This window comes from Pithys albifrons, chromosome 7, assembly GCF_047495875.1.
Source record: "Pithys albifrons albifrons isolate INPA30051 chromosome 7, PitAlb_v1, whole genome shotgun sequence".
NCBI lineage: Eukaryota > Metazoa > Chordata > Aves > Passeriformes > Thamnophilidae > Pithys > Pithys albifrons.
In genome coordinates this window covers 48,717,693-48,731,425 of record NC_092464.1, presented here as the reverse complement: position 1 = coordinate 48,731,425, position 13,733 = coordinate 48,717,693, and the positions used below count along the sequence as shown (strand labels likewise).

The following is a 13,733-nucleotide window of genomic DNA, read 5'->3' as shown; positions in this document are numbered from 1 at the left end:
GCCACATAGGACATACTTGTATTTAATTACATTTAAAATCTTGCAATAAAAGAATAGGGCTAATCCACAGTAAATTTTAAAATGAGGAGATGGTGATATTTAAGTAAGGCAAGCAACGCTCACTTGATTGTGGCATAATAATCACTTAAACTTTTATGGTTTTATAGTTTACTCTAACTGTATAACAACCTGCCCTTGCCCTTACTCGGGCCAACTTTTCCTGAGTAAACAATCACATACCAGTAACGTATTTCAAATTCTCTCGTGGGCCTAATATGAGAAAGGAAAATTTGATCCAATTTTAAAACCTGATGCCAATTTTCTGTTGCCCTGCATAGTCTCACTTATGTATGAAGGTTATAAAACACGCTGATCCGAGAGGTACTTTTTTACAGTACTGACCAAAGTGTATAATTATCTGTGCAAAATGTTAAATATGGCCAGTATTCTGCATTTTTGCAGTCACTTCTGTACACATATAACCTGTCTGGGATATAATAGTCCAAGACTCCCATTGATGTTTTAGGTATGCAAAGCCAAACATGTAGGTGTCTTCCAGTCTGAGTGAAAATGAGAATAAAATCTGTATTTGTCTGGAAGTTATTTAACCACATGAACACAAGACTGTGCTCAGGGAATCCCAGAGAGGGCTATTAGCTTGTACAAAGATACCTACCAAATCTGTGAAGGGAACTTTGTCAACTCATGCTTGAATGTGTCCTCTGAACAGGCTGGATGGGGATGCCTGGAGTACACACAGTGTCACGCTCACCTTAGTGTTTATGTGTATGTTTCGGCATGAACAGCCCTAATGCCGGATCCCCTCCTTTGGAAAATTGGTGACTTTTCTGCCCGGGTGAGGAAAGGCTGCTGATACCTCTCTTGACTGGCAAATGGCTGTGCACAGTAAAATGGGATGAGGGCAATAAATGCAGAGCTTCTTAACATATAGAATCATGGAATCGATTGGGTTGGAAAAGACCTCCGAGATCATCAAGTCCAACCCTTGGTCCAACTCCAGTCCCTTTACCAGACCGTGGCACTCAGTGCCATGTCCAATCTGCATTTAAAAATCTCCAGGGATGGTGAATCCACCCCCTCTCTGGGCAGCCCATTCCAATGCCTGATTACTCTCTCTGGAAAGAATTTTTTCTGATATCCAACTTAAATTTCCCCTGGCAGAGCTTAAGCCTTTGCCCCCTTGTCCTATTGCTGAGTGCCTGGGAGAAGAGACCAACCCTCACCTGGCTATAACTTCCCTTCAGGTAGTTCTAGACAGTGCTGAGGTCACCTCTGACCCTCCTCTTCTCCAGGCTAAACACCCCCAGCTCCCTCGGCCTCTTCCCATAGGACTTATGTTCCAGTCCCTTCACCAGCCTTGTAGCTCTTCTCTGGACCCACTCCAGCACCTCAATATCCTTTCTGAACTGAAGGGCCCAGAACTGAACACAATTCTCAAGGTGTGGCCTCACCAACGCAGAGTACAGGGGAAGGGTCACTGCCCTGGTCCTGCTGGCCATGCTATTTTTGATACAGGACAGGATCCCATTGGCCTTCTTGGCCACCTGGGCACACTGTTGGCTCATGTTGAGCTTCCTGTCAATCAGACCCCCCAAGTGCCTTTCTGCCTGGCTGCTCTCCAGCCACTCTGTCCCCAGCCTGTAGCGCTGCAGGGGGTTGTTGTGGCCAAAGTGCAGGACCCGGCACTTGGCCTTGTTGAACTTCATCCCATTGGAATCAGTCCATCTCTCAAGTCTCTCCAGATCCCTCTGCAGAGCCCTCCTGCCTTCCAGCAGGTCGACACTCCCTCCCAACTTGGTGTCATCAGCAATTTTGCTGATGATGGACTCAATCCCCTCATCTAAATCATAAATGAAGATGTTAAACAGGACTGGACTCAACACAGACCCCTGGGTAACACCACTAGTGACCGGCCACCAGCTGGATGCAGGTCCATTCACCAGCACTCTCTGGGCCTGACCCTCCAGCCACCTGCATTGTCCAAACTAGCAGGACAGTTGTTTCATGATAAAACAAATACTGTATTGCACAGCTTAGTTTTCCTTCTTTGGCAGAAGGAGTGTTTTGGAATTTAATTAGCTTCAAGTGGCACTGTAGAAATGGATGGCAAATCAATAATGGATGCCATTTCAGTCACCTTGTGGTGTTGTAATTCTCTGTGTTTTGCTACACTAATTAGGTCTGACTTTAGTGAGAAGTGTTTCAGGAGCAAGGGGGTGAATTATTGCCGAGTTCCTGGCTGGCTCTGGGGAGATGAAGTAATCTCAGAACAGAATAACCTCAGTGATTTCAAGAGCTGGTAACTTTACATCCAAGCAGAAGACAGAAGATCTCACATTCTGATGGTGCAGTTATACAGTGATTTCTGGGATTAGTCAGTCCATGGCTTAGCCTTCAGCTGAAAGAGCTTCAAAACCCATAAATTGCATTTACCTCACAGATGGCATCTAATGACTTAATTGTTCTTATTTTCACATTCCCCTGGAGACTGAGAGTTTCTTGAAAATAGGTATTTCCTTCATTTGTAACCAGGGCTCCTCCCCTAAACCCAACGTGAGTTGTAGGTGGAAGTGGTGCATTGGGATGGGCCCTGGAGTCTGACCCCTCCTTAATCCCCAAGTCCCTGTGGAGGAACCACTCAGGAAGTGTCATACAGTTTGCTTCCATGTACCAAACCCCAGCACTGTTAACTGGGGGAATGGCAACTCCTTGTCCATTTATTTGACTCGGGGTGTTTATTTCAACATGTTGGGAAGAGAGGTGGTGTCTCCCTCTCCAGGAGCAAGCTGCTTGTTTTTGAAGATGGAAGAGAGGCTTCCCCCCAGGATGTCTTGACTCTCCTCAGTGTGATTTCAGTTGCATTGTGAAGAAAATGGATGGATTAGGAACAGAATCTAAGGAGCGCAAGTGCTCTGAGGCCACTAAGTCAGTGTGAAGGACCAGTGCCGTGTTTTTTGGGGAAAGCATGTGAACTCCTTCCCTTTATATTAGTGTGAATTATGGTTCCCAATCATCATTGCTTCCAACATAAACAGTTTCTAATAATATAAAACATTCCTGCTGGTTACTACAGACAGCCTGAGCAGCATGGAAAATATCAGTGGTTGTATTGCAGTCGCCCAGAGAATAGCAGTGATGAAATTATTTTGCAGTCATTAAAATAATGCTGAGTGAAAGGTGATGCAGAGTCATTGCCCTTCAGAGAGAGTAAATATGAAGGAGATACAGACCTGGTTTTCTTTTTGCTTGACTTCTACTTGTGGGCTGTTGGAATTGGCAAACCCGCAGACTTGTGTGGCTGAGATATCCTGATAGCTTTTGTGCCTCACCTAGTGCTCTTCTCAGCCTTATATAAAATTGGGGGGTGGAGGGAGGGGTGAAGGATAAGAGGATTGCTGATATGGCATAAGAGAGCTTACAGGTAAAGAGTTTGAGTTAGCAACTCTAAAATAATAATGCCTTATTGTGATTCTTCATAGTCTGATAAATAAAATATACAAGAATATATATGAATGTGTGTTAGTTACACTTCTGCTTACCCTTCATTCTTAAATAAAAAAATTGCGGTCAAAACTGCATAGAAACTGTGTTTCTGCTAAATTTGAGGAATTTAGGTATATCAAATATATTTACTGAATTCACTTGTCTTGTACTTCCATGTAACAGCTGTTCCTGTAATGACTTTACAGGCTGCTTAAGTACTATTATAGGATGATTAATGCTCAAGTTCCCTCATGCTTGAATGCACAGGATATATTCTCCAATGCATACAACTCATACCTGAAAAGTGAGGACCAATAGAAGCATTCATTAGGGCTATCAAGTTTATTGTCTATCAGAAAGCATGTGTAAAGTAGTTTGTTTTCTGGTTGGGTTCTACTTTCTTTACTCAAAAATTGCCATTTAAATTCTAAAGTCAGTTTAACTGTTCAGATGGTTCAAGGTCTGCAAGTGCCTCCCAGGTTCACTTGGCAACAGCACACCTGAAAACCAGGAGCCTTGCATTGCTTGTTAAGTAGGAAAAGTAGTAGTTATAACTGGCTTATTTGTTGCAGCTGCAGAAACTGAAGCGATCACTCTCCTTCAAGACGAAAAGCTTGCGGAGTAAAAGTGCAGACAATTTCTTCCAGAGGACGAATAGCGATGTGAAACTTCAGGTAGACCTGATGCCTGAGGTGAGCACAAGCACTGGACAGCTCCCCAGTTCAGAAAGCCAGGCATCTTCCCCCACCAGAGCCCAGCAGCTGCCAGAAAACAGCAAGTCTCACATCTTCCAGGAGCACATCTTCAAAAAACCCACCTTCTGTGATGTCTGCAACCATATGATTGTTGGTAAGAAACGATTTTTTAAATCTGTGTGGGTGTCTATGCTAGACCTTGCAGGATGACCTGTCTGTAACTTCTGTGAGCCCAAATGTCTGCCTGAGAATGTTCATGCAAGGAGGTTCTGGTCTTATGTCACATCTGCCACGGGTTATCACAGGTTCTATATTTGTTGACAGATGTCTTGCCTTGTAGGCACATACTTTTATCACAAATTACAGCTGGAGTCAAATTCCTCTGTCATTCAGGTTATACTGAGCACCAGGCAATGTGCTAGAATATACTAGAAGCAGCAGAAACCCAACTTGCAAATTTGTGTTTCCTATCCTCACTCTTTCCCACAGCATTAATTCTTACTCTCTCGCTCCTTGTGTCTGCCCTCACACCCTGCATTGCCCCCAGTTCCTTTTAAGGGTGGTGACCATGCCTACTTCCTCCAGCTGTGTCACATGTCACCTAAGATACAAGAAGTAGCATCTGTGGGGTGGGAGGTTCTGATCTGTTTTTGTGGGGCAAGGGGGATGTGGGGAGGTGTGGGTGTCCACGACACATATTCTGGGAGATCAGGTCAACAGAGCAAATAGAACAGCCAAATTTGCATTGCAGGCTTTCTTGGTGTCCTTCTTCCTGATCCCTGTTATGCACAGAACATCACACTGGCTTTACACCTTTGAAAGACAGGCCTGTCTGCTCTCTGAGTATGCAAGTTCCTGTCCATGAGTATGTAAGTTCCTACCAGGGACTGGCTGACTGTCACAGTAGAGCTAATTTTATTATTCTGTCTAGTGTGCAGAGAAAAAACTCCATACTGAGCTCTGGTTTTAAGGTAATTTGCAGTGCAGTGTGAAGACCTGAAAAGCTTCATGCAGCTCATCTACGGGCTGTGCAAGGACAGGTCAGGAAAGAAGTACAAGTGGCTGGAGGTGTAGAACATGCGCGGTTACCACTGCGGGAAGCTGCAGGAGTTGCTATCCAGAAATCTGATTCTAGAAATTCACATCCTTGTGGCTGGGGTGGCTATGATTTAGTTTTCTTGCCTACTTATCATCTAGTTGTTCCAGCACAGTAGATCAGGAAGAAATTCAGTTGCAGTTTACCAGTGTGAAAGTCAGTGATGCAATTTCCAAATTTTTAGTCAGGACAAGGAGTTAAAAACTGTTTTAGCTTCATGTAAAAGTGGTACAGGCCTTTGAGTACAAAATATTGTCTGTAATTTGGATAGCTTACTGTAAGAAACTTATTTCAGTTGACATGGAAGTCACTAACTTTCAGGTAATAGTACAGTACATTCTTAAAAGATGCTGATAGGATTGCTCACTGTTTTTCAGACGAGAGTGCTTGGTTCCCCACTTGTGTGAGGAACTCATGTTCCTTGGAAAAGGCAGCTGTGTACAGAACATGCAATCAGATGCAAGACAATCCTGCTTCCATAAATTAAATCACATCCTCTCTGCACCACAGCTGCACTGGATCAAAAAAAAACTGAGGAATTTTAATCCCAAGGTTTTGGTGTTATCTTCCAGTCTTTTAAGGTTTTTTCTACTTAAAGTGGTAGAATAAATGAAAGGGAGAAAGAGTAAAGCATCAGTATCAGGGAAGTTCACAGTCCAGAGACTGAAAGCAAGTCTGGAAGGTTAGTTACTTGAAATAACTTTATATATGGAAACAGTCCCAGAACTTGTCTCCTTTTGTAATGTGAATGGATGTTCTACCAAAGCTTAGTTTCACAAATATATACTGCAAGTATAAGTTCTTTGCATTTCTGGCAGCTTCTTGTGAAGTTGTATGGAGATTAGAATCGTCACAAATCTGCACGACTCAGCAATAGTGTTTTAAAATACTCCTTCTCAAGACGGATTATTACTGGCAGCAAACTTTGCAGGGAGTAAATCCAGTTCATAAACATCCCTGCCCTTCTCCTTTGCTGGGCTTAAAGCATAGCTCTAAGCTTCAAAACATCAGCTTTAACCCCACCTGCCTTCTCAACTTTTACTTCTGTCCTCTGAGGGCTTTGCTTTTCTGCTCTGTAACTCAGCCACTTCATTAGCCAAAGAAGCCTTTTTTAATTGCTGAAGAAGCTAATGAGACCTGTTTTGTCTGGTGGCAGTCTGAGTCAGGTGAATTGCTCTGACCTCCTCCAGCTCATTGTTGCTTGGAGGTAAGGCAGAAAGGATGTTGAGAATTTTACCTTATAATGCCTTAGAGTCTGGATGCCCTGATTTTCATAGACAAACATCTTCTCTGTTCCTGTAATCTCTCTTTGATCTGTACTGCAGTCATGCCTGCTTTTGCTGTATTGTATTTTAAGCAACATGGGAGATCTGGATGTTACAGTTTGGAGTTCAATTAATCCATACAAGTTATGCAGCTGTTGGTTAAGGGAATAGTGAAGCTAAACAGGCAGCTTTTCAGGAAACCCTGTCAAAGCATGGTCCCAAAGGCAGACTGAAAAAACTTCTGTTCAGAGACTCTGGATTTACACTTGAAACGTGGAGCCTATTTTTTCATGGGCAGAGACATTTAAGAGCAATGAGTCTATGGCTTTAAATTCCTTATTGATGAGTATAAAGGCGAAGACAGATACATGTTTTGAAGACTGGAGGAAAGAGTCCAGGAAAATCCCGTTTTGACTTTAGATGGTTTTAATTTTGCCACCAAGAAGGATCCCAGGTTCACCTTAAATGGCTCTCTGGTCTATGAACTAAGCAGCTCTGGTACAGGGAGAGTGATGAACTGTGCATAGCATGAACTTGTAGTGCACACTTCAGTCTCACAGCGCAGAAGCCGTCTGTAGCTTCAGAGGGAACAGAACACTTGGAGCAGAGGCAGCAGGCTCCCTGTGCTGCTCTTCTCACAGCAAAATTAAAGCACATGAAACGTTATCTTCCTGCAAAAATATGTGCATCATCTCTCCTTGACTGTCGGGCACTGTGAGCCAAATATTGCCTTTGGGATGCAGCCCATGTGCCTGTTTGATCATTTGACAGAAGTACAGACAGAAGATAAAGGCCAAATACAGGTAAATGGTTTCAGCATTCAGAAGACAATGTTTACTACAATCAGGATAAGCCAAACTTATTCTTTCAACTGTTTTTCATGCATCCCAGAGAGCAATGCAGTATAATCAAAAGAAACTCTGTTTATTGATTTGATTTAAAAAAAAAACACAACAAAAATACCCCCAATATTGATAGTGTGTTTCATACATTTAAGGCAGGAGTCAGAGTGTAACTACTAACTGTACTAGACTGGGACTCAATTTCCACCTCAGTAGACAGAAGAAAAATTTGATACAGAAGCAGTAGTTTTCTCTCCAGTTAGACAAGGGAGGAAATTTCAGATTCAAGGCAGGTTTGAGGAGTGCAAGGAGGATACAATTTACAATAATGGTGGACTTCTTACAGTATGAAATACTCCAAAAAAAATCATCAGTTCTAATAATGAACTCAACAATAATAATTCATGTGATTTCAGAAAAAATCAATAGTATATTGGAGTAGACTGTTCTCCCTTCTCCCACTCACAGTTTTGCCTCTGTGAGTGCCTAGTGTTGATTAGTTTAGAACTGAGGTTTCAGCTCTGGGGTGGACTGCATCTTTTCCTAAACACATCCACCCTTGAACATCCTCTCACAGTATGTCTCTTAGAAAACTGTTCTTAGTAGTAGTATTTATTACTATTTTAATATCTAACCTTAGCAAGGGAAAGTTTTGAAAATCAAAATACTTGTGGAATGTATCACTAGATAATCATTTAGAAGACACTGGATTTTTTGTTTTTTATTTTACATCACAGTGAAAAGAAAATCAAGTCAGAACACCTCTGAGTTTACTTCATGTTATCTGCCATTTATGGTTTTAGTAAGAATTTGGTAAGCTTTGGTAATGGCAAATAAGGGGAGGCAAAACTGAGTGGCACCCGCAAAGATAGGTACTATTAAATCAATGTTGCATCAGATTGTAGCCTTAAATTACGCCAATTAGAAGCAAGTTCTTGCTCTTCTTCAGTCTCTAGTGTGTCATCAGTCATCTCTGTGATACTTTACTCTTGAAGAAAATATGTCAGTACTCTACATTTGAAAAACATTGTGTATTAAAAACCCCCTCCATTTGTAGACTTCTCAACATTTTACTTATTTGCAGATCATTTCCTGTGCTGATTCACATGGAAAAAATTTTATTTTCCACACATTCCAAGCGTAATACATTCAATTAATGTATTCCCGTCTAAGTCAAATATAAGTAATGCAGCAAGTAACTAAGGCACTTTGCTTTTGAAAATAGATTACTTTGAAGTCAATCTTTTAAAGCCATGTTTTAAAGAAATAGCTGCTTATTTATAACAACAACATTGTATGTTTATTTGTGTTTCAAAAGTGTACTTGGCTGTTTCATTCCAATTCTTAACCTTAGCTCTGGCATAGAACTTTAACCAAACACCTGTTAGAGTGTGTTTGCCTGGAAAGCTGTGTTAGAGGGCCATGAACTTTCAGAAAGACCAGACAAAATTGTGGTCTGCAGTGCCAAATAACAGTCAAGCACAGGTCCTGGATCATGCCATCACTGGCTGAGGTAGCTGAGATCTGTGCACTTAGAGGTGTTCTCAGAGCAGCCCATTTTCTGGTGTGGATGCAGATTCTGAAGACCTTTGCAACTCTGGAGGTAAATAACTCAGTAGCTGCCTTCTCAGGGAACTAACCTGTCTCCAGTTAGAAAATCTTGTAGAAAATAAACAAGCAAATAAAAAGATAAAACTAAAATATACCTCTAGCATAGCTTACTTTCAGTCTATTAATCAATAGTGTTAAGCAGTGAAATTGTGCTATCCCTTCAACATTGACTCACTCCTACCACCATCTGTTCTGGTTTAGGCAGTCATTCCATAGTTTCAAACAGCAAAAAAAGTACCGTGAATAATTCTTTCTCATCACATTTTTTCAAAGCAGCCTGTATTTCCTTATATCACTGTGCAGTTGTGGCTACTACAACTTTCAACCACTTTTATTCCCAAAGCTGTACTGGAACATCCTTCAGAACGTTGGGCTCAAAGTTGATAAATTGGCCCAACTTTTCAAATGCTGGAATAAAGGAAAGAGGTCTGGATTGGAGCTATGGTCCCCCTTTTTAATTAGTTGCTGCATATGAACCTCTCCTCTTAGGCTATCAGTAAGTGTGACTAATAAGTACTGGAAAAACTCCATGGTTTGAGGAAGTGTTTATATAACTGTAATTTATGTGGATGTTTATTAAATATAGCAAAATTTCACAGGAACTATGACACAGTACTTTCTGCCTCCAGTCTGATCAGCTCCCTCATAAAAAATATGCTTGACTTTTTCAAGCTTGCTGCCTCACTTCATTAAGTAGGAATTCTGTTTTGATCCAAGCCTGCCTTTATTCAGCATTGTCCAGGTAGACAAAGATGCCATAAACAGTCACAGATTGACCACTACTGCCTGGCAGCTAGACAAAGTAGAAGTACTCTGAGAGGTATGGCTATAACTGAAGCTGTTTTTCCAAGGCTATGGTAGTTTGGAGGACATTTAGTCTTCACCCTGCCCTCAACTCTTCCCAGTCTCTCTAGCATCTCCCAACCCAGGTGACCTTGGGGGAAGAGATTTGTGTTTCCACTGCATCAGTATGGGAGTTGTCCCCTGTAGAGAAGGGAAAAGAGCTACCGGGAAGGAGGAGATACCTCTGAGGCAGCTTATGGCAGCAGCTTCAGGTCCATCTCTCCAGTGGGCTTGTGCAGTCACAGTTGAGCCTTCCCAAATCTATTTTCCACATGATACACTATTATTATGATTATTACCACATAAAACTGTGTGTCTGAATGTTGTTTATTATTAAGAGTTTCCCTCCAGAAAGAAGTTTTCAAAAGCAGCTGAATCCAGCCTCCTTTTGATTGTGAGGAAAAATCACAAAATCATGCCTGACCAATCTGATAGCCTTCTACACTGGCTGAGTAGGTGAGGGCAGAGCAGTGGATGTAGTCTACCTTGACTTCAGCAAGCCTTTTGACACTGTCTCCCATAACATCTTCACAGGCAAACTCAGGAAGTGTGGGTTAGGTGAGTGGATGTTGACATGGATTGAGAATCGGCTGAATGGAGGTCTCAGAGGGCTGTGATCTGTGACACAGGGTGTAGCTGGAGGCCCAAGCTAGCGGTGTTCTCCAGGGGTTGGTGCTGAGTCCAGTCTTGTGCAACTTACTCATCAGTGGCCTGGATGAGGGGACAGAGTACATCCTCAGCAAGGTAGTTGACAATATAAAACTGGGAGGAATGACTATTCAGCAAAGGCAAAGGCAGGGTCTTGCACCTGGGGAAGAATAGCTGGGGCTGACCTGCTGGAAAGACCTGCTGTCTACCTGGAAGTCCTGATAGACAACAAGCTGTCCATGAGCCAGCAGTGTGTTCTTGTGCCCAGGAAAGCTGATGGTAACCTGAGGTACGTTAGGAAAAGTACTGCCAGCATGTTGAGGGATATGATCCTGCCCCTCTATTCAGCCATGATGAGGCCTCATCTGTAGTACTGTGTCTCAGTTCTGTGCTCCTGAGGACAAGAGAGACATGGAGCTCCTGGAGCGGGTCCCACAGAAGGCAAAAAGATGACTAGAGAGTTGGAGCATTTCCTTTATTAGAAAAGACAGAGAGAGCTGGGCCTGTTACACTTGGAGAAGAAGCAACTGAGAGGGGACTTCATCAGTCTGCTTAAGGGGTTTTCAAGTAGATGAAGCCAGGCTCTTCTCAGTGGTGCCCAGTGAAAGGGCAATGACCAATGGGCATAAAATGAAACAGAGGAAGATCTGTCACAAGATGAGGAAGAACTTCTTTCCTGTGAAGGTGATAGCACCAGAACAGTTGCCTATTATGGAGCTATCTAAAACCCATCTGGCCATAATCCTGTGCAGCATGCTCTAGGTGAACTTGCTTTACCAGGGAATTGGACTAGATGATCTCCAGATGTCCCTGACAATCCCAATCATTCTTTGAAAAAGGGCCATCCTGTAACCATTTCAACAACTCGTACCATGTATCTTCCCATATATTACTAAATTATCCACAGCCCCTGTCTCTCCCTCCTCCTTTCCTCCACTAAATTTACTTGTGGATTTGGGAGAATTAGGTTCTCACTTCAGCTGATGACAATGAATGGCTCTGGACACCTCAACCTTCTAGCACTTTTGAGAATCAATGTGATTGAGAATTGCTTAAGTCATCTCTGACCTGCTGTACTAAGGCATAGGGCAAGCAGAAGCATTGTATGTTTTTAACACACCTCTGCAAAAAATTGGTGCAAAATAATAGTTTTACCCTATTAGCTTGAAATTGAACCTGGCTTCTCCTCCAAGTTCTTTCTTGAGTTATTTGCTCTCCACAAGTATACACCTTCTTACTTTTGAGAGAAGCTGTAAGAAGGCAGCAAAAGGCTTCTGGAAATATGAATTTAAGTACTGCACTAATGAAACTGTACTAGTCAGGTATAGATAGTGTCATCTAGACTCTCCAAAACTTCTAAACAGTGGATAGTTTGTCTTTTAAAATAAATAGCAGATAAGTAGATGGAAAGAGGTGGAAACACATTGTATAGACAGTATAGGTGTGCTCCATCTACTGATACTCCTATTTTTGATAAACATGACAAAAAGTATCCAAACCATACAACCCCACATCTCTAGAGAAGCTACAGAGGGTCACACGTTATACTTGCATTAACTTATTATTTTTCCTTGGTAACAAAGAGTTAAACTTACTTTAAAGCAAATGTTGAAAAGCAAATGTTTTGTTTGTTTATCCTCTGGGAGGGCTTCCTCCTCTGAGATTAGGCAAGAATGTTATCAGTAAATTGGATAATCAGGAACTGCTTAGCTGAGAAAAGAGAATGAAAATATATTTTAAATTTTAATTTGTCCTTGAACAGCATCAAACATGTTTCACATTTGTTACTTGATAATTTTCAAGCTCACTGCAATTTTGGGGAAATTGCTATTAATATGATACTGCAATTAATCCTCAGTCAAAAGAGACTATAAAAATGCTGACCAACATTTGGTGTTTAATTAGATGGAAAACAATAACAATTTCCGGCACATCTACAATCAGGATTTTAACCCAAATGATGATTCTAAACCAAAAACTACATGAAAAACCACCAAATGCCCTACTCAGTAATGGCCATCTCTCCTGAAATCAACCCTAGTGAAGAATGTAGTGATAAGCTTAAGGGTTTTTAAGGTCTCTAGATGAAGCAGAATACAAGGGGGGGGATGGTTTATGTCCTGCTATGTACGTTCCCTGAGCTCATATGCAATGTTGGGTGTTTACAGACAAGCAAATTAAATGCATCTTCTTCAAAGCTGACCTTCTTGTAAAAACATTATTTTTCGATTTAGAGTCTTTGTCTGCCAGAGTGTCAGTGTTATGGGGATAATTACATTGCTGCATAGTGACAAAACCATTAACTGGAAGCAAAATTATTAGGAGCTTCACCTTGCCATGAGTTGCAGAATCCTTAAAATGAGGCAATTAGCAGGAATGCTTTTGCAAGAAATAGAGCACTGCCATCATGTAGAGTAAAAATGTCTACCCACAGTTACTTCTTGTTGCTGTCCTTATTATAGAAGGATGTCTCAGAGAGCAATGATCCTTGTGGCTCACATGGAACATCACATGTTTTCCTGCTTTGATAATTGCAAGTAACTGCAACTCCACCAATTATTTTCTCTAAACAGCTGACTTTTTGGTTTTCCAGGTATACACAGTGCTCTTTGACATAAGTTTATCTTACACTCTGAAGAATGCTGTAAATGCTTGGATCCTGAATTCTAATTCTGAAGACGTGCTCACTTGAAAATGACATGCAGTTGGAAATTGTGGTTACATTGTAGTTGCCTTTATAACATGCAGGGATGATCTCGAAAATCATTAAATATTTTGGTTTGACCAGTAGATTATTTTCTGTTTAATAGAAGGCTTGGAAGCAAGAAAGAAATTGGGGGGGAGCGGGGGGAGGGAGGGGGGAAAGGAGGGGAAAAAAAAGAGTAGCTATGTGTTCCCTCCACTCCCTGCAAAAATCCCATTTTCACAGCCAAGAGAGGAAGTGGCATACAGCTGGTATAATCACTGAGCCAATATGAACTACAACATCATAGTCAGTATGTTCCTGTTTGACTTCCTGGAAATCATGAAAGAAAGGCTATAGATTTAATGCACAGGAAGATCCCTCCAAGTGAGGACTGGGGGGTATTTGTAGGCAAACTTTTATTTTCAGTGCTAATATTGCCTGGTTTTCTAGCTGTACCTCTTGAAAGTCTAGCAGTCTTTCATATCCCAAGATCTGTGGCACATCAGACTCTCCAGACAGACTTTGTGCTGCTCTAGGTCTTTT

At 41.7% G+C, this 13,733-nt stretch overlaps 1 protein-coding gene across 2 annotated transcripts in view; it reads left to right on the top strand.

Annotated features, from left to right (window-relative positions):
- The window catches only part of STAC (SH3 and cysteine rich domain), a 75,237-nt gene that overhangs the window by 21,611 nt on the left and 39,893 nt on the right, over positions 1 to 13,733 (top strand). For both annotated transcript variants that reach the window (XM_071560596.1, XM_071560595.1), the window contains one exon: positions 4,077 to 4,353. In XM_071560596.1, coding sequence (XP_071416697.1) covers positions 4,077 to 4,353 — 277 coding nt within the window. The remainder of the gene's footprint in view (positions 1 to 4,076; positions 4,354 to 13,733) is intronic.